We start from the raw sequence: 20,009 nt of genomic DNA, 5'->3' as shown, positions 1-20,009 counted from the left end.
GGATTTTAGGTGGTGATTTCAATTGCATTAGATTCACTAATGAGAAGAATAAAGCAACTAGAAGAACTAAGTCCATGAAACAATTTAATAGGTTTATTGTCAAAGCAGGACTTGTTGATATCCTGGGAAGTATACCTGGACAAGTAAATCCAACTCCGACAAGAATCGACAGGTTTCTCTTCTCGAAAGATTGGTTAACTTTGTTTCCGGATATTAAACAGTCGGTACTTATCAGGAGCGCTTCGGATCACTCTCCTATCTCGTTGCAAGGTGGATCGCAGAAGTTTCTTCGTTCCCCGAGGCTTACTGGTTAGAGGAAGAAACATTCTTTGAAGTTATGAGATTTTGGTGGAATAAATTCCAATTTCGAGGTTCAGCCGGTTTCATTCTCGCGAAAAAGCTGCAAAGTTTGAAGCCTATTTTGAAGAATTGGAGTAGAGATAAGTTCATGAATTTAGAAACTAAGCGGGAAGCTCTTGAGAAGGAGATCGGACGTTTAGATGCAAAGGAAGAAACCCATTTCCTCTCTCAACAAGAATTTAGTGAGAGAATTTCTTTGTTGGGTAAGTTTAAGGATGTGTCTCACCTGGTGCATCAAAAATGGCAAATTAGAGTGAAAGTGAATTGGGTAGAGAAGGGAGAAAAGAATACTTCTTATTTTCATGTGGTGGCGAATGGCAGACGGAAAGCAAATTGGATTCATAAAATTCAAGTAAATGGACATGAATTTGTTTTCCTGCTTCTATCCAAAAAGAAGCTGTATCTTTTTTCCCTAACCTATATTCTGAAGAGCAAGAGTGGAGACCCAAAGTTGATCACTTGGTCTTTCCTTCAATATCAGCTGCAGAGAAGACGTTGTTGGAGCTCCCGATATCTCAAGATGAAGTTCTGCAGTTAATCAACAAGCTTCCAAATCGTAAGTCTCTTGGACCAGACGGTATGCCCAACAAATTCTTCAAAGCAACCTGGAGCATCATTAAAGAAGACTTTATGAAGGTGATAAAAGAATTTCAAAATGGAGGTAATATAGATTCGCGTTTAAATTGCACGTTTCTCTGTCTTATTCCAAAAAAACAGGTGCTTCATCCTTTAAAGATTTTCGGCCTATTAGTCTTATTAGTCTTATTGGGAGAGTTTATAGAGTTACTGCTAAAGTACTAGTTAATAGACTCAAGGTCGTGATTCCCAAGATTATTTCCAACTGCCAGGGAGCATTCGTGAAAGATAAACAAATTTTAGATAGTGTTTTGGTGGCAAATGAACTCATTGATTCGAGATTAAAACAAGGTAAGGAAGGTTTCATATGTAAGATAGATATAGAGAAATTGCCTACGATCGAGTTATTTCATTGTTGCATGCAAAACCTAGCTTTTAGGCTATAGCTTGAAAAACCCTTGGCTTGAATTTCGTTTACACGATTCCCATGAATAAAGAAAACCGTGTTATAATACGTGCAAATGAATGCAGTCCCCACCATATGTTCGGTTGAACGTGAGTCCCACTATGTACGCCTGATTGAACATCGACCCTATACCAGCTTCGTGACCTCGACCGGCCTTGCTTGCTGACGTGGCCCAATACCAGACTTGTGACATTGATCGGTCCTGACCGGCTTTGCTTGCTGACGTGGCCCAATACCAGACTTGTGACCTTGATCGGCCTTGACCAATACCGGCTTGACGTGACCCAACACTAGCCTACTGACATGATATGAGTCTTGCTTGCATGGCCCTGCTTGACTGACGTGATATCAGTCTTGCTCGGGGATATTAGCCATGTAATCTCGACCAACACAAGCTTCGCGGACTTAACCAACACCTGCCTCGTTTGGTGACGTGGCCCAATACCGTCCTTGTTTGGGCCCAATACCAGCCTTGCCTTCTTTGTCCAGCTTGGTGTACTTTAATGTGAATGTGTGTCCTTCTCGGCCGGGACTATACATGATACGCGTACAAGTATTGACTCTCCTGCTTCTTCTTTATTGTAGAATGAACAAAAGGGCTCCTGCTAAGATGTCTTATGGGGATAATGCTGATGCCAAGTCAGGGAGTGTTGATAGATTCAAAGATATGCCGAACATAGATGATGAGTTGTTCACCATGCCTTTTCCGAAAATTAGAAAGCATCCTTCACACAAGATAGTCCTGCTCTCTGGTTCAGAAAATATGGAAGCTGATCCATCCTCTTCTTCAGCACTTGTGATGAGATTCTGTCTTCGGAGAAATGAGTATCCACCTTCTCCTATTGACTTCAAGATATGTCATACCCCGCTGGGTCCTTATGAAGGATGGATGAGACGCATGCTGAATAATAAGAGTATTAAAACTAATTTGATTAAGGCGCAAATCCTTGATGCGATCATGGAATCCGTCACTCTTCAGATTAAGAAGGATGTTGCAGGCTTGATCACTTTCATTTCTCGGTGGTGTCCATCTACTCATACAACCATATGTGGATGGGGAGAGATGACCATTACTTTGGAAAGAGTTGCTGCATTGATGAACCTGCTCGTTGCCGGTAGCTTCTTTTATAAACTTTCTGGTGCAGAACGTCGCGATTATAATGTTATACTTCGAAAGGCGGGAGAATTTGATGACCTGGAGAAGGAGAAGAAAGATACGAAATGCTTTTACACTTGGTGGGTGTCGGAGTGGTCTCCTGCAGACCCGAAAGCAGATCAGGAGTTGGAAGATGAGCTCAGCGTGATTGCATTTCTGTCTTTGTGGCTATCCAGAGACATATTTGACGACGGTTCTGGAAGGAAGACAATAAGAGGTGACCTCGTCATGTGTTGTTATAAAGCTGGCAAAAGGTGAGGTCCTTCCTCTAGGTTCCTTGTTTCTTGGATCACTGTATTCTCATCTGGACGCCTTAGTAACGGACATGCATGCTTCCAATGGGTATAAGAAGGTGGAGTCGCATATCCACATTGCTTTTCTTCAGGCGTTTTTGTGGGAACATTTCAAAATCTATGCTCTTGTTCCTGCAACTTCACTCAGCAGTTTGTATGGTGGTTCGAGAATACTTCGTTGGCAGAAGAGACGTCCAAAAACCGGTGTGAAGCTTGTGGATGTCTTCGACAATGTGTCCTCCATAAGTTATCGTCCATGGGGTTCGATCCACCCTTCCATTGTTCATCCAAAGACTTTTGCTACTGTTCCTGATGCTGTGTTGCGTACTGATGCCGAAACCGCGAGTCTTGGGGAACTTATTTACTTGCGAAGCTGCATTCCGGGATATATCCCATCTTTATTTTACGAAGCATTCACCGTGACTCCGTACAATATTGACAAGGCTGCCCGGCAAATGGGATTTGACCAGGGTGTTCCATTTCTTCGTCCGTTGAAGGATCCAAAAGAACTTTTCCCGGACATTTTTAATGATGATACATTTTCGTCAGTGCAGAGTCTTCCTTTCTGGCCTATCGAAAGAAACCCAGCGGTAACCTACAGGTATAAGGAATTTTGGAGGGAGCAATTGTTAACCTTTCAGAAATTCACCGAGGAGGTTGTGACAGATTCCCTCGGCGAACCATCTTCTGACGTTTTGAAGGAGCATTTTCGGTTGAAACCACTCCCAGGTAAACGAACCAGAGCTGAGGACTGTAGTCCCCAAGCAGGAGTGAGGTCTAAGAAGCAGGCATGTGGTTCGGTGATCCTCAATTCCTCCAATATGCAGGTATTTTAAATTTCTTTCTGTTTGATCCCTTGGTTTCGTTCTTCCTGAGCAACTTTCACTAAAGGTAATCCTTTGTTGGCGATCAGGGAATCTCGAAAGAAAATGCTTTCGCAAGACTGGCTCGTAGTCATAATGAGAGGTCTGGCGATACTGGTCTTCATGAGAAGTCTGGTGATGTTTTTAAGGAGAGGTCTAGTGATAATGATCCTCTTCAAGATAATGACAAAGATGGTGCAAGCTCGACTGAACAGAGTGCCTCCCCAAGTGGTAACCTTAGTGAGCTTGTAGACGAGGTCGTGACGGAAATCAACATTCAGAGTGAACTGGACACCCGAAGGAATGCAGGAGAGGCAACATCTGTTAATGCTGAGGCGGCTCCCCTTAAAGATATTCCTGAGCAGGTTCCCATTCATAAGGCAGTCATAGTGACTTCTTTTGAAAGGAATCTTGCAGCTGACAAGGTTCCTGATGAAGTATTGGCAAGGCAACCTGTTGTTCCTGGGGCTATCTTCGATCCTCCCTTTGATACCCCTCATGCAGGTCATGTGTTGGTTTGGGGATTCAGTGTGCCGGCTTAGTTCGAGGAGTTATACACGGTGATATGGAAGAAGCACGACCATATTGCTACCACTACGAAGCTCAAAAGTCACCTTGCATTGGTCAATCGCGTCCAAGAAGCTTTATTCTCCATTTACGGGATGAGCGTCACGACTGGTCGTAGTGTTTCTGAGGAGGTGATTGAAGATTGGAAGTGTCACCGAGACGTGTTTGTGCAGTACGATTTCAACGCTCCTTGGTTCTTCAAAGGATTTTCTAAAATCCAGGAGCTTCAGAAACTGCAAGGCGAAGTTCCTTATGTAGACTGTATTGCTGGCCAGGAAAAAGAGGTTGAAAAATTTTCTAAGGAGTTGAAGCTGAAACAGGCCGCACTCCAAAGGATGAAATCCGCTCTTGCTTAGAAAGACGAGTTGCTGCTGAAGGACTTTCCTTGAAGGATTCGTGCCGCCTACTTGTGTTCTTTCTTTTGATGTTTTTTTGACTGATTGTGAGGATTTCCTTTCACAATTTGATTTCAGGTTTTGAACTAATAGGTGGTTGAATTTTGAACTGGTTTATTTTTTGAGATAGTTTTGTGAATGATTTTTCCGAAAAAGTTTATTCTAAAATGGAATTTGCATCTTGGTTATGAATGATTGCATATGTCATATGAAATTGAAAATATCGTGTGAAAAAGGGAACATGAAGGGAAACAAGCATGGTGTTTGATAATTGAATTTCTTTCTCCACGTGTGGGATGCCAAGTCCCCAGTAAATTCTAAAACTATCTTTCTTGTAGAATCGTTTAATAGAACTTACTTGCTCTTTGGAACCTCATTTGCATGAAACTGAATCTTCCTGAGTAATCTCTTCAAGGAAGTCGTACGCATTAATTTCTAGAGAGGGAAGGCAACTCTTCTGAATTAAGCTTCTCCTGAATAATGCACTTCAAGGCGTTGCATTCACTGGTAGGGTGATGAAGGAATCGATGATAGTGGCAATATCTCGGATCTATCACTTCTTGATCAGTCGGTTGACACCATACAGGAGGCAGCTGTACCTCTCCGTCTCGCACCCATGCCTCCAACAGCTTTAAGATCTTCTTCATTGGGAACGGGAAACGAGGATACTTTGAGTCCATCCTTTTTTGCGTTAGCGGACGTTGTGACGTCTCTATGTGGATTTGATGTGGGGCACGCTTCGGATACGGAGTTGGAAAAACAGTGTGTGTCATCATATCCGCGGCTCGCTTGACTGGATGACGGAATGCGGAAGGCGTCATAACATCATTGCTGGGTGAATGAGTTCAACGCTCCCATCCTATGCACTCACGTGTTCCTTGAGTGATTTCTCCCTCCTCGAGCACTTCTTCACTTGGATGAAGGGTCGTTGTGGATTGGGCAGTCTTCTGAGCTTCGGCAAGAGTCTTGAGGTACAAATCTTCTAGCAAGGCTCCGTAAGCTGCAGGTTCTTTTTCTTTATCCAGCAAACGTTGTGGCATCCCGGATAAGTATTTTCTTCTGTGGAGTTATCTCGAGTCTTTGCCGCTAGCTGGATCATGTTGTTCGTCTCTCCTGAGTCCCATGTGGCTACGCGCTCTCTCTGCATCTCCGCTGGTAAAGGCATGAATTCTAGATAAGGATTCAGCGTTTCTTGCACCGTCTAGGTAAATGCCTGCCGATCCTTCTTGTAATTGGGCTGTTATATCGTTCAAAAGGCGGAATGTTTTGCTCTGCCTTCTAGCGATACCAGCTTAATTTTCCAGGACATCCTCCAGCATTCTAGCCACACTTCCCATGATATCTGAATCATTTATGGTTTCCGAAGAATCTCGCGAGCGAAGATACAGCGTGAGATGAAAATCGAGATGAAAACTGAAAAAAGAATAGGTTAATGATTGAATCGGACCCAAGATCTATCCCAAAAATTGAGAAGGTTGGAATGAATATTGAGAATCCAATTTTGCAACCGAGAGATTAACCTCCCACTGTGGTCGCCAATTGTTGATGGGTGAAAACTATTTCTACCGGTTTTGGTAATTTGGGGTGTGTGGATGAGAAATGAATCTAAACCCTAAACAAATGCACTACACGGGAGTGCTTGTGATTCAATTGCACAGGGATGCACAAGTACATACCATTTGGAATCACAGAGAGCAGTGATGTTCTATTATGGTATAAACAGAAGAGTTTGTACCTATACTGCTATGACACTAATACACCAACTTTCACTAAGCTTCGGAATGACGATGGTAAGGGCTTTTCATGCCTTCAAGCAATTCCTCACATGAATACCCTTGTTTCTTTAAAAGATATCGGAGAATGTTCCGGTAATAATGTGACTCCGGATAATGGTGAGAGTTCAGGGAGTAACATACCAATACTGCGGCGTAGTAAAAGGAGGAAGTGTTAGTAGATCATTGTGCATTTTGGTTACTTGGTATAAATTTTCATTTACTTCCAATCCTATGTGCTTTATGCTTTTGAAACTTTGCATCCTTGTTTCAATTTCGGAATACCTGTCAGCAGCAGTTTAAGAGCAGTAACAACAAACAAAACAAAAAATATAGCCAAGGAAAAGTTAAAGAATATATAACAAAGTTGATTGAAACAGAGATCAAAATAATGAATCTATTGAATTCCACTAAATGGAATTAGGGTCTAAATACAGACACACACTCTCTAAACCCCCTCTTCTTCTTTCCCTCCTCCCCCACATAAGTCATGAATTAAGTTAGCCTGAGTAACCCAATTTCGGCTTCTTAATCTGCGTCTAAAACTCAAATTCCCTAATGGAGTAAAAAAAAAACACTCAAACAATTTTCAGTACCCAAAGAAAACCAACATAAATATCACAAATTTCTAGTCTAAATCATCACTCACACAAATTATCAATCCTAACTGATATCCTTTTTCCCTGACAAGCATCTCACAACCAAAGAGCTCCAGCAGCGTGCAGCATTCAGATTGTTGTCCATTCATATAAACCATCAAAAGAATAATCAGTTTTCGATAAACCAAGAGCGGTAGAAGAACAACCTTTAAGTTTAGATTGCTGCGACCCTTGGAACGTCGACTGGGAACTGTTGAATCTCATCCATCCATGGGTTCTTTTCCTTTGCTGGATTTATGGTCCTCAAAGCCTTCCAAACAGCACTGTTACATTTGAAACCAGACCCAAAAGCAGTGGGCAAAGTGGCTGGAGAGAAATAGAAGATGCTTCCATAACAAAGTTCAACTTGAAGAGGATACAATCATTGCCGTGAAGGCATTCTTATTTTAATGGGGATTACCGGCCAAAGCTTTCAAAGGTTTATTTTTTGATGATCTCGTCGTAAATTGGGGAAGTATAATATACCAAATGTAATTTGTAATTTTTGTTTTCAGTCAGGCTTGTTTCTTTCTGTAAACTGTATGACCTTCTGTACCTTTGTGCCTCCTTGGCACCCTGTTATCAATTTTAATCTATCTTCAAAAAAAAAAAACAATATATATCGAAAAAGTAGTTGAGCTTTTAAATGTGTGGATAAGAAACCGAGCAATAACAAAGAAAAGCGGCTCCATTAGTGACAATAAATTTACAATATCATGCATGGTCTCCCTGAGGAAAAAACGCATCCAGGGTTTTGTTGGATCAGGAGTTGAAGCACGTAATCCTTGCCTGGTTTATCACAATCGAAATGTTACTGCTGCTCAGTACCAGTAATGAGATCAATGTTAAGCCGACCATTAAATTCAAAATTGTATACATGCCCCATTCTTTTCCGTTTTGTCTCCAAATATCTGTGGTTATCCTTTGTAATTGGAGTCAATAATGGAACTCTGCCGACAACTGACAAACCGTAACCTTTGAGCCCAACATACTTTGTTGGATTGTTTGTCATCAACTTCATCGACTGTACGCCGACGTCTCGTAATATCTGCAAATAAGCAGTAAAGTGATGAATCCTCGACTAGAGCTAGCTATGGTTTCTTTAATATCTAAGGGCCTTAGCAAGCTTAATCAAAGTTTTGATTATAAAACGAGTACCTGCGCACCAATGCCGTATTCTCGCGCATCAACAGGTAATCCAAGTTCTTCATTAGCTTCTACTGTGTCCCTCCCATCATCCTGCAAGTTGTATGCTCGAAGCTTGAGGCCTAGACCAATTCCTCTTCCTTCATGTCCACGAAGATACACCAGCACACCCTTTCCAGCTGCCTCAATTTGTTTCATAGCAAGTGCAAGCTGATCCCCACAGTCGCATCTTGCCGACCCAAATATGTCTCCTGTAAAGCACTCTGAGTGTACTCGTACAAGAATGTTTTCACCATCCCCGATATCACCCTATTTATACAACACAAATCACATTAAAAATTTCGTAACAGCATAGTTCCTTCTCAAATTTAAGGATCTTGCTTGCTTACTTTCACCATGGCTATATGCTCAATTCCATCTAGCATCGACTTGTAACAGTAGGCGTCGAAAGGTCCCCATGTGGTTGGTATTCGTGCCACAGAGGATCGTTCGACCAATTTATCTGACTTCCTTCTATATCTACAAAATAATAGCAATACGAATAATCAACTTTACAAGAATTATCAATCATCCTTGAAGGTAAGAGATATTTGCAGATTTCAAGACTATTTACCTGATTAAATCAGCAATCGATATAATTTTTAAGTTCTCTCTCTGTGCGAATTCACGAAGCTTTGGTAATCTTGCCATGGAACCATCGTCATCATCAACGATCTCACATATAACTGCAACAGGGTCAAACCCAGCCAAGACTGCAAGATCAACAGATGCTTCAGTATGCCCAGCTCTTCGAAGAACACCTCCTTCCCTATACCTTAAGGGGAAGATATGTCCTGGACGGTTGAAATCCTCGGGTTTAGAATCTCTTGATGCAAGTGTCAAGACCGTCTTTGCTCTATCTTCAGCGGACACTCCCGTGGTTGTACCATGTTTTGCATCCTAAAACACCACATTATATGAAGTGTATAGGAATCAATCAACATTTAGTTGCATGTATTAAGAAGGGAGATAACTACGTACCACTGTTACTGTGAATGCTGTACAAAGCTTCTCCTCATTTTCTTTTGTCTGAACCATTAAAGGAAGCCGTAACCTATCCAAGTCTTCTCCTTTCATGCTGACACACACAATTCCAGTTCCATGCTTTACAATAAACGCCATAGCTTCAGGCGTTGCTAGTTCTGCTGCCATTATTAGATCTCCTTCATTTTCTCTGTCTTCGTCATCCACAACAATGACCATCTACAAGATAGACCCAAAGGAAGAACTGAATTAGATAATGGATACTTTGATCAGGCCACATCAAACCCAGATCCGAGCTATGGATACAACTTTCACTAATTTTGGATAACAGAAAGAGAGATCCAAGAAGAGAACAAACCTTGCCTTGACGAATATCTTCAATTGCCTCATCTACGGAAGCGAATCCGCACGTTGGCGTGTCCCAATCAGGCTCATTCTTGTGCATAAAAAAATCATCAGTTGTGGGAATCATATCTGCTGCCAGTGTATCATCAATTGCACCTGATAATTTAGTATGTTCATCCCCAGAAACAACTACAGCTCTAACTGTACTGTCACCTTTGCGTGAATTATTCAGTCTAATCATGGAAATATTCGATGTGGTTGCATTTCCAATTGACTTCTCCCATCTTAGCCGATTGAACCAGTTATAATATTTGTTCCCTCTTCATAACCATAAAAGGTAATCAGATTAGTTCCCAAAATAAACAAATTCAACGGAAACCCAAACACATTTTACTATTATGAGTAAGCAACTTCGTTATCAGGATAAACTACTTCAATTTCACTATACAAAGGCACCTTCATAATACAAAAATAAGTAATTGGTTTGTTTCTATTTTAAGAAGTAGACAGTGACATTTTCATTACCAAACTACATAGTTTCCTAGGGAAAAGATGGAAAAAATGTCAAGTGCGGATATGGAAAAAAAATATACTGATCACACTTCTTACTCCGGTGTAAAATAAAAAAAGTCTATCATTTTGAAAGAAGGAATATAAATATCTTAATGCATATATACAGTATACTATATGATCAATAATGTCTATATAAGATTGTTCATGGATGCTCACACTTTGTTAGTAACCACATACAAATAAAAATAATAGTACTTAAACTTATTGGTTCTGGAAAGAAACCAAACAAAATCTCACATACACTAACCCAAATTAATCAAACCCATACATTGGTTGAGGATCACAGTGGGAGGCCCTGATAGATTAATGAAAAACAATAAGCAAATCATATAAAAATCAAAGAAATCAATAAATTCAGATCCAGAGACAGGGAGAGAGAGATTACTGGGAATGGGAGAGAGTAGTTATCATAGAGCAAGCTGGGTTGAGAGATGACGCCATGTATATAATCAAAAAAGGCCTGATCACTACAATAAGTTGCAGCAAATTTGAAACAATCGGTTTCTTGTTATGAAGTTTGAGAAATTGAAGAGCAGAGAAAACAATGGAGGGAAGGTGAATGAGGAGGATAATCAGAACGGGGGTTATGACTACTGCTTTTCTATATTATATATGTATTTAAAGAGCTTGAAATACTTTAATCGTCCACCACTACCCACCAAAAATGATTATACCGAGATTTTTGCTGAAAGAAATATATTTGAATAGTTCGTTAATTAGTATATTTTCAGATGTGGTTCCAAGACAAGATCACTGGGTCCCACTAAATCTGATCATACAGTATTTAACGTTATAATCTTCAAATTGTCTTGCTGGGAGTATGGACCCTAGTTAGTAAGTTCGCGAATGATTCGCGAATCATTCGCGAATTTTTCCGTATCACGAATTTTACCGTCTTATTCGCGTACGTTTGCAACTCCGAACCCAAGTCGCGTATTATGTGGCATTCCCGGATTATTCGCGAACCGTTCACGAATTTTACATATCCCGAATGATACGTCCGCTTAATTCGCCATAAATTCTTTAGCTTTTACTTTTCAAAGACTCCACTTTTTGGGCTTTACTGCCTCCCGAGCATACACGACCGAATATTAAACGTGTTGTAATTTTTATGAAACAAAAACGACTGAAGAGATTTGAAGGTGAAGGTGAGAGAGATCTCAAACTCACTAACCAAGCATCTAAACCACCATACGACGTCCTCTTGGATAACTAATGTTGTATATATTATTAATATCATCATATTAAGTTTATTTTTTCTTTAAATAACTCACACATATGCATAAAAATTGGTCTATGACCTTATAAATACAAATTATTTGTTATATATAGATACCGAATTTTCAGAGTCGAACTCACATTTATAAATCGAATTATACACGTACGTATGTCGTTCCGAATTACTGACGAATCACGTCCCGTTGACCGAATTTTGTACCGAATCTGGATTTTACAAAACCGTATAATACTCGTACGTTTACCGTTCCGTACGTTTACTGAATCCCGAATTGCTAACTAGGGTATGGACCGGTGATCTGCTGATATTTGAGCAAATAATAAATAAACTGAGAGTAATGTCAAAAGTTGCTGGAATTGCAAGTGCACAATACTTAAAAGAATCAAATCTAAGATCACAACCGGTACGTGCTCGTGTTTATATTAATTACAAAAGGATATATGAAGAGGCAAATAGTACAGCCAGCCAGTAGATTTTGTTTTTAATAAATCTCATCAACGTGAGCAGGAGTACTCGCTCAGCTTCATTTATATATTCAACTTGCATAATTTGCTCAAATTACGTTAACGCGAAGGGTAACGGTAATAAACAACTTAATTCAAAATTTAGTAATCCGAGTTAAAAATATTTTAAGCTAATTAGTTTTGATCAGGGCGCTTAATTGCGCACCTAATAGTCAGTGCAACGCAATGCAAGTACTAACTACCCGTGGCCTTTGGACATGGAGCTGAATAATCCAAATGATTAAATTAACAAATAATGAGTCATGATAAGTTATTCGTACTAATCACGTTGTCTTAACTATTTTTAGAAAAAATTAAGGAAATTAAAAGAATCAAGCATTGAAAGTGGTCCTCATGACACTTGTCAATAAAACAAGTGAAGTGAAATGATCTCATGACACTTGTCATCAAAAGAAGTAAAGTGAAATGGTCTACATGACACTTGTCATCAAAAGAAGTTAAGAAAAAATTGGTCCCATAAAATTAAAGTATCATTTGACTTTCCCAATTAGGATACCAACCTATATTTTTGAAACATTTATTTATAGAAACCAATCTATTAAAAAAACGGAGGGAGTATTTTAATTATGCAACTGTTTCTTTTGTACCGCTAGTGCCTGTTTCCTCCTTTCATTGGCGTCGAGTTGTATTAGATGTTCACGCTTCGTGAACATTGTTTTGCTTTCTCAAAGATTGAGAATTAAGCAATAATTCATTCGAAGGAGGAAGGAGGCACATTTTAAACTTTCTCCATCATAAGTGCAGCTGAATTCCAAGATGTCCCGTAGTAACCACCAAAAATATAGTAATCATCCCCAGCATAATCCAGTTAGCAAATCCATAAGCTCGAATGTAATGATCGTATCAACAAGACAACAACTGTCAAGCACACAGTATTTCTTAGATTTATAAAACAGATAAGAAGATAGTCTCACGATTGTGTAGACTTCATCGTTTCATTCTTTTTTTCTTTTTGGCTGAGAAACACACCGAGTCATTAGAATAAAGGGGAATTACAAACATCCGAGAGGGGATCTTTCCTCAACAGAGAACTCAAAAAGGGAGGAAAAGGGATCCAACTGTCTTTAAGACTAAATTTCCTAGCTCGACGTGCAAGTCGATCCGCTAGATTGTTTATAGAACGCTTAATATATACAAGCTTGAAAATACTATAGAAAGTAAATAAACTCCGACATCTTTCCAATAGATCGCTGCTTCTCCAATCTGTCACATGGTTGCCTCCATTCACAAAATCTACCAACTTGAGGCAATCACTAACAAAAAGGACTTTAGATAAATTCCTCTCCCTTGCCCAAGAGAGAGCCAAAATGAGAGCAGTTCCCTCAGCACCAACTGCATCTGAGATTAGTCCAAAGTCTGACTTCGACCTCCTTACTGTTCCTGCAATATCACACATAATAACACCAACTCCCATGTTAAAATCCTTAAAGGAACCATCTAAAAACATTATATGATCAACCTCCTGAATGGAAGTTTTAACAATCTTAATAGAAATCTTATCAATCGCCGGCACAGCAACATAAGAATTTATAAGTCTTCTTGTATCAAGGATGAACTTGTCCATATTGATAGAAGCCTTTTTGAAAACAACATCACATCTCGTTTTTCAAATACTCCACATAACTATAGCCCCAACAGACGGCCAATTCACTACGAAAGGAGACTTTCCTAAGGTATTTTCAAACCATAGCAGAAAAATATCATCAATGCAATCCAACCTAGCTGGTAGCATATGCTGAATTGAAAGAGAAAACCAAATATGAGCAGCTATAGGACATCTGACAAACAAATGCATAACAGTTTCCACTTCATTCATGCATGAGACGATCAACTTGTTATCCCTCCATCTTCTGAACATTGATTGCACCATCACTGGTTGCCTACATATCCTCAATAGGAATCAAACCGAAAAATGTAGTTCACCCATATTGTTCCGTAGAACCTCCACCAGAAGAGAGCAAACCAAACTTGAACGTCACCAACTCAGACTTAACAATCCAACCTACTGGTGATTGTACAAATCTCCACCACGGTGAAAAATCTGACCATCTCAACAAATCAACATCATATGATCATCCTTTATGCAACATCTTGAGAAAATACACCTTACTCCTTTATGTTCACAACTCCACATTGATTGGCATCATCTAGGTGTATTGCATGCCAACTCAATCAGACCATATAACATTATTATCCATATGCTTCCATCGAACTTAGTTACAGTCATTATGCGCCCTTGAGCCTTCGCCACCTCCGAACTTGCTCCAAACTACGAACACATCTCCATCTTGACTGGCCTTGCTCCACCTGAGTTAATGTTCCACTCTTCTAAGCTACTAACTCCAAGTTACGCACCACATCCGTTAGGGTTGACATCCATAACTACTCGATAAGCAAATAATACTACCACAGTAGCTTCCACACGTCTGCCTAAGTATTACCTTAGCAGAACCATAGTCTTCATCTTCGTCTCTAAACTCCAGCCGAGTCAATTGCTTACTTAAACAACTGATCACGTACTTGTTCTTTTCTATGAGCATGTCCTCCAAAGCGAGTTAACGAGAAACTTTGCGTTAGTTTGTCATAAACCAACTTTCATGTTAGCTCCCAAGAAACTAATCATCTTGTATGTACCAAAGCATATTGAGCATGACTCTAACTGCGCACCAAATAAAACCAATCCATGGATCATTGCCACTGCGTGCCAATCTCGATCTCATGTCTATGAATCTTTCTTTACGAGCCTATCTCCGATTGGATCATGATTCTACGACCATATTTCCCCAGTTTAGTTTTACTCCTTCAAAAAGCTCATCATATCTTCAACTAATGCATACATACCATACTAAATATGTCCAGCTTCACAGAGTCTTTGACAACTGACACACCAATCATCTTCATCACTTCAGCAACCTCAACGGGCTTTGACAACAATGTCCTTTTACGGGCTTTAACAGAATTGTCAAGATAGTCTTTTATCAATTTCTTAGCAATCATGTAGTTTCGACTTCGCGACAGTCAAATCACAACATAGTAAGACTTATATAGAACTATGATTAACGTCGAAGAATTCATTGTTACCGTTGTAACAATACATAAAGTCACACATTCTGCCTTGTGCATATCCTTTTACCAATCTTGCTCCAAAACGTACACCAACGTTTGAAATCTGATAATCCGTCCTTCATATAAAGACCCAATCACACATAGCCATAATCTGAAACCTTTGGTAACTTCCTCAAGGTCCAAGCAATTCAAGACGCTGCTGTGTTTATCTTCTCAAACAATATAGATAAAATAACTTGACGGAAACTATACCATTGCTAAACCAAATTTCTCAATAGAAATTTCTACCTTCATCTCTACAGGCTCTGTCCTTATTGAAACCAATTTCAACAACCATAGTAGATGAGCAAACCACCAAATATTACCATAGCTATAATGTAGCTCTCTCCAACAGAAAATCTCACATTGATCATCAGAAAATCAAATAGCCAACGAATAATAAAGGTTGACGGAAAAACACGCAGAAATTGTAGCTCTGTCAAATTCATGCACCGTGTTTTCTCCTAAGTAATATGCGCTAGCTCGTAGCCATACCACCATACACATTGTAGTATTGTATCTTTATTCTTTAAACTCTTGAAGTGTCCAAGTGATACCTTTTTAATTCCTCACAACGGGTATTCACAAAAGTAGGAACGTATCCGCAACACAAATAGACCAACCTGTTTCTTCAAACGGTCTTGCACTTCAACCAGCTCCGATCGACTTCAAATGGTGTACAACCAAACAACTCTTCGACTGAACGTCATCGACAAAAATCAAAAGATCATAAACTATCTAGCTTCTCCATCAGAAACAGTACGAGAGAAACTCCAGAAAACATTGTTCTACCCGACACAATGTCGTACTCAACACAGACAAACAAACCCTACAAGCTGTGTCGAAAAACTTCTTCTTATATAAAAATAAGAAACCATAGCTCCACCACAGCCAATATCGCATCTCATCCAATGATCAATGTCTTGTAACTATTTGTAGCCACATGCTTCAAATACTAAGACTGACAATCAAACTCTTCACTTCTGGAACATATCAAACCCTGGACAACAGTAAATACTTCCAAAACGAAACCTACTACGAGATTTCCCAAATCCTTATTGTAACAAACAATTAAGGCAGAACGAGTAAGAATTCATCTTCACATTCTTCAACTTCAGGTTAAATAAAATCAACAACATGATCCAACTGATGACGATTGATAACCAAATTATGGTTTCCCTTGGTAAGGAACAATAATGAGACTTTGACATGCTAATATTCTTTACTTCCAAAAACATACAAACCAATATTTGTATCCCAACTACGATATTTTTTCCTTCTTGTGTCTTGCCAAACAAACACCGATTAATTGAAAAAAAAATCTACGTAGGTCTTTCAAACAGATCACAAGAATATGGTACGAAGTATAGAGAATAAATAAACTTACTTGAAGTCATGTATATGATTTATGCTCCAATAAGTATCAATGTCAAATCTCCAACGTAGAGCACCATAAACATCAAGACCATACATCTTGACCATATCGAATGTAGATCACCTGATATAATCTCATTCCTTTAGAGGTACGCTTACTTTACTTTGTATCCAAAACTTATGAAATCAAATCCTACACATACTTGATAACATCAAACTCTGCATCTTCGGAAGCTGCAACATCAAATCCTCACATACTTGATGAAACCAAATCCTTCGTCTTCAAAATTTCTTCCAACCAGAAAATCCAAAACTTTCTCTTCAAATCTTCTACCCAACCTATAGCTCTGATACCAATTGTTGGGAAAATTGGTATCAGAGCATCCAATTGTCCCAACAAGGAGAACAATGAGACGGGAGTATTGTTCAGCTGAGAGAGAAGGAACTTGTGGTTGCGCGACTTGATTTTCTTGAGTCACGATTGTTGTATTAGCAGTAGTTGGTGGGTTGCCGGGTGTAGATGGAAATCCATGCAAACGATAACACTTGTCACAAACATGGCCGTGGCGGTTGCAGTAGTCACAATGAGCATGCTGACGCTTATTGTGACTAGTGGAAGAACGAGGATGTTGAGGGGCATGACCATTGATGTTGAGTGATGTAGATTCAACAGTTGGTAGGGGACTAGCAGTGATATTCTGTTGCTCCTCCTCTTGTTGTACCAAGTTAAAAATCCTCAAAGCATTTGGGAATGGATCCATTGTCAGAATCTGGCTTCTTAAATTCGAGAATCGATCATGAAGACCTTGGAGAAATTCAATTTCTCTATCACGCTCAACACGTTCAAGCAAAGACTTCCCAGCCCTGCAGATGCAGGCTTCAATTGCAACCAGGGAATCATATTGATCCCATAAGGTCTTAATCTTGGTATAGTATAAGGAGACATGCATGGGTTCTTGACGGATGGAAGCAATGGCAGATTTTAGCCAAAATAATATGGGGGCATTGGAAATACAAAAACGTACTTGAAGATCCTTAAGATAGCATACGAGGAGGCTGCATATAATCAACTTGCTCAAATGTCAGGATGCACAGAATTAAGCAACCAGCTTCCCACAAGATTGTCATATCTCTTCCAGCATGTGTAAGTGAGATCATCAGCTGGAGGAAGTAATGAGCCATCAACAAACCCGAGCTTCCCTTTTGCATTCAGAGCCTTTGTGATGCCACGAACCCAAGAAGCATAGTTATCTCCTTGAAGAAGTGGAGAGAATAACACAGTTGCAGGGTTGTCAGATGGGTGAATCACATAAGGATCTTAAACTCTAGGGTTTTGCAGAAACATGGTTTGGATGATTTTCTGAGCTTTGGTTATTTTTTTGTGGATTGATGAATTGGAGATGAAGGAAAAGATTTATCGAATCCTGTCATTGAGAAAATCAGAGATGAAAATTGCGGAAGAAAACAAATCCTAGGATCTAAAAGGAGGATACCACGAAAAGTTGTGTGGTTTGGTGTTAAAATACACATACGAAGTTGAAATATGAAGACGAAGTCAGCTGATGGTCAAATACCTAGAACCAAACCCCAGACAAACCCACTACCTCATTGCAAGATCGCCAGATCACCCATAGTTCGGTGTACCTTGAGGATAAAAAACGCATAACAATGATGAGTTCACGGTGATAGGGCCGTCTTATAGTTTAAACTAACGTAACCTAGACGAAAGCAATATATGAGTTCTTTTTATGGTTCATAAATTAAAGCAAGCCACCGTTGGAATATTATTTTAGAGGGACACAAATTTACATATCTAAAATGACAATTGGGATCCAACCATGCATTTAGAGGTGTAAATTGTGTCGGGCCGGCATGTTTATGTCACATGACACTACGTCACAACACGGCGAGCACAACACGGCACAATACGGACGCAACATGTTAGTTTAGTATGTTGTGTTGTGCCAGACATATAGACACATCAGCACGGCACAACACAGCACGACACGCAAAGAAAGCGCGCCATATCATGCATAAAATACTACAAAATATATCACATTTGATGCATATTTAACGAAACAATCATTGTTTTGGCCAGCTCTTGATATTTAATTTTCTTTATGCTAATTTATTTCTATAATAATATAAATACTAGCTAAAATATCTAAAAAATTACTTACTTAAGAAAACATAAAATAAGTGTGCTAGCACAGCACATCACGGCACATCACGTTTATTTTTCTGGCACAACACAACACGGAACGCCATTTAGAACGGCATAGCACATCAGTTAGAATCTATGGCGCAACCTAGCACAACACGTAGCACGTTAGACAGATGACTTCATGGCTGTGTCAGGCAGGAATGTTTTACACCTCTACATGCCATTGAAGGCTTCTCAATTTTTTATCATCTTTCTTGATAGATTTTAGTTTGAAAGCTTGTTGTTTGGTATATAGAAACCCCATAAATTAGTTATTAATTGGAAACATCAAAATATCAGTGACATTCATAGTTGATACATAAAATTTAGTAACAATTATAATTGATACAATTATATTAACGTGTCAAACTGTTTTCTTAATACTTATAACTCTTACGATTTGATAATTATTTTTGAAATTAAATAACAATTGGGCCCCCAAAAATTTGGGGCCCCAGGCGGTCGCCTTGCTCGCCAATGTTATAAGACGACCTATTGGCAGCCATTGGTAACCCTATTGGCAGCCATGAAAATTTGGAACAAAATGTATCAAATCACTACGCGGGTAAGTTTTTCGTTCTCTAACCCTAGCCTTCTACTATTGTTCGGACTTGTAAGTATAAAACAAAAATTCTAAACAGACTTCAAATAAAATTTGAAAGTTAAATCTCACATAAAAATACCGGATCACAAGGTTATTTAGGTAGAACCCACAATCCTTATATGGGGTTCATCATTTCCTTAATAAGTGGATCTAACGGTGTTTTTAGATTCTTTTTTTATTTGTGTGGAATAGTGTCTTATTTTAATTAGAAATAAAAAATGTAATGAATTTTCAAGAAGGATATATCGGGTGTTTCAAGCTACTGTAAGAGATAATCTTTGAGAATGAAGAATAAAAAAAGGTGTTACCGGCAATATGTGAAGAAAAATTTGGGACATTATACCATTTGCTATTTGGGGGCGGTGTGGTCGGAAAGAAATGCCAGAGTCTTCAATGAAAAACACATAGAAATAAAAAAGATCAAGGACAACATCAAGATCCTGATCTATAATTGGTGCACATGAATTAATATATTTGAACTAATATAATTGACGGCATTGATATCAACACAGTTTTGTATAACTGGGGAATTGTAATGTATTAGGATAGCTTAGCTAATTTCTTTATTTTGGCTTTGGTGGTGGGTTAATTTTTCATTTCTTACAAATCTATTTTGATTGAGCTGTTTTTGTTCTTTTTCTTACTTCAATTTGTTACATACTTGGCGATGGTATGGATTTTTGATATATCTTACCCTTTTTGAATAAAATAAATAAATTATGAGGTTTCTTTTCTCAACTTTGGCACGGAAAAAAAAGAAGTTATAAGTAGTGAAAAATTCAAAAGGGA

At 39.0% G+C, this 20,009-nt stretch overlaps 2 protein-coding genes across 2 annotated transcripts; both read right to left on the bottom strand.

Annotated features, from left to right (window-relative positions):
• Positions 1-7,882: 7,882 nt before the first annotated feature.
• On the bottom strand, positions 7,883-9,848 carry LOC113329417 (bifunctional riboflavin biosynthesis protein RIBA 1, chloroplastic-like). The gene is made up of 6 exons (XM_026576292.1): positions 9,614-9,848; positions 9,253-9,474; positions 8,846-9,171; positions 8,622-8,751; positions 8,245-8,541; positions 7,883-8,134 (listed from the first exon to the last, which is right to left on the bottom strand). The coding sequence occupies exons 1-6, from the start codon at positions 9,839-9,841 to the stop codon at positions 7,898-7,900; spliced, it is 1,440 nt and encodes a 479-aa protein (XP_026432077.1). The 5' UTR covers positions 9,842-9,848; the 3' UTR covers positions 7,883-7,897.
• Positions 9,849-16,655: 6,807 nt separating this feature from the next.
• Positions 16,656-17,363, bottom strand: LOC113329698. Its single transcript, XM_026576540.1, has one exon. The coding sequence runs from the start codon at positions 17,361-17,363 to the stop codon at positions 16,656-16,658; it is 708 nt and encodes a 235-aa protein (XP_026432325.1).
• Positions 17,364-20,009: the final 2,646 nt, after the last annotated feature.

This window comes from Papaver somniferum, unplaced genomic scaffold (assembly GCF_003573695.1).
Source record: "Papaver somniferum cultivar HN1 unplaced genomic scaffold, ASM357369v1 unplaced-scaffold_117, whole genome shotgun sequence".
NCBI lineage: Eukaryota > Viridiplantae > Streptophyta > Magnoliopsida > Ranunculales > Papaveraceae > Papaver > Papaver somniferum.
Note: the sequence above shows the minus strand (reverse complement) of the source record. Positions and strands in the feature narration are given on the sequence as shown.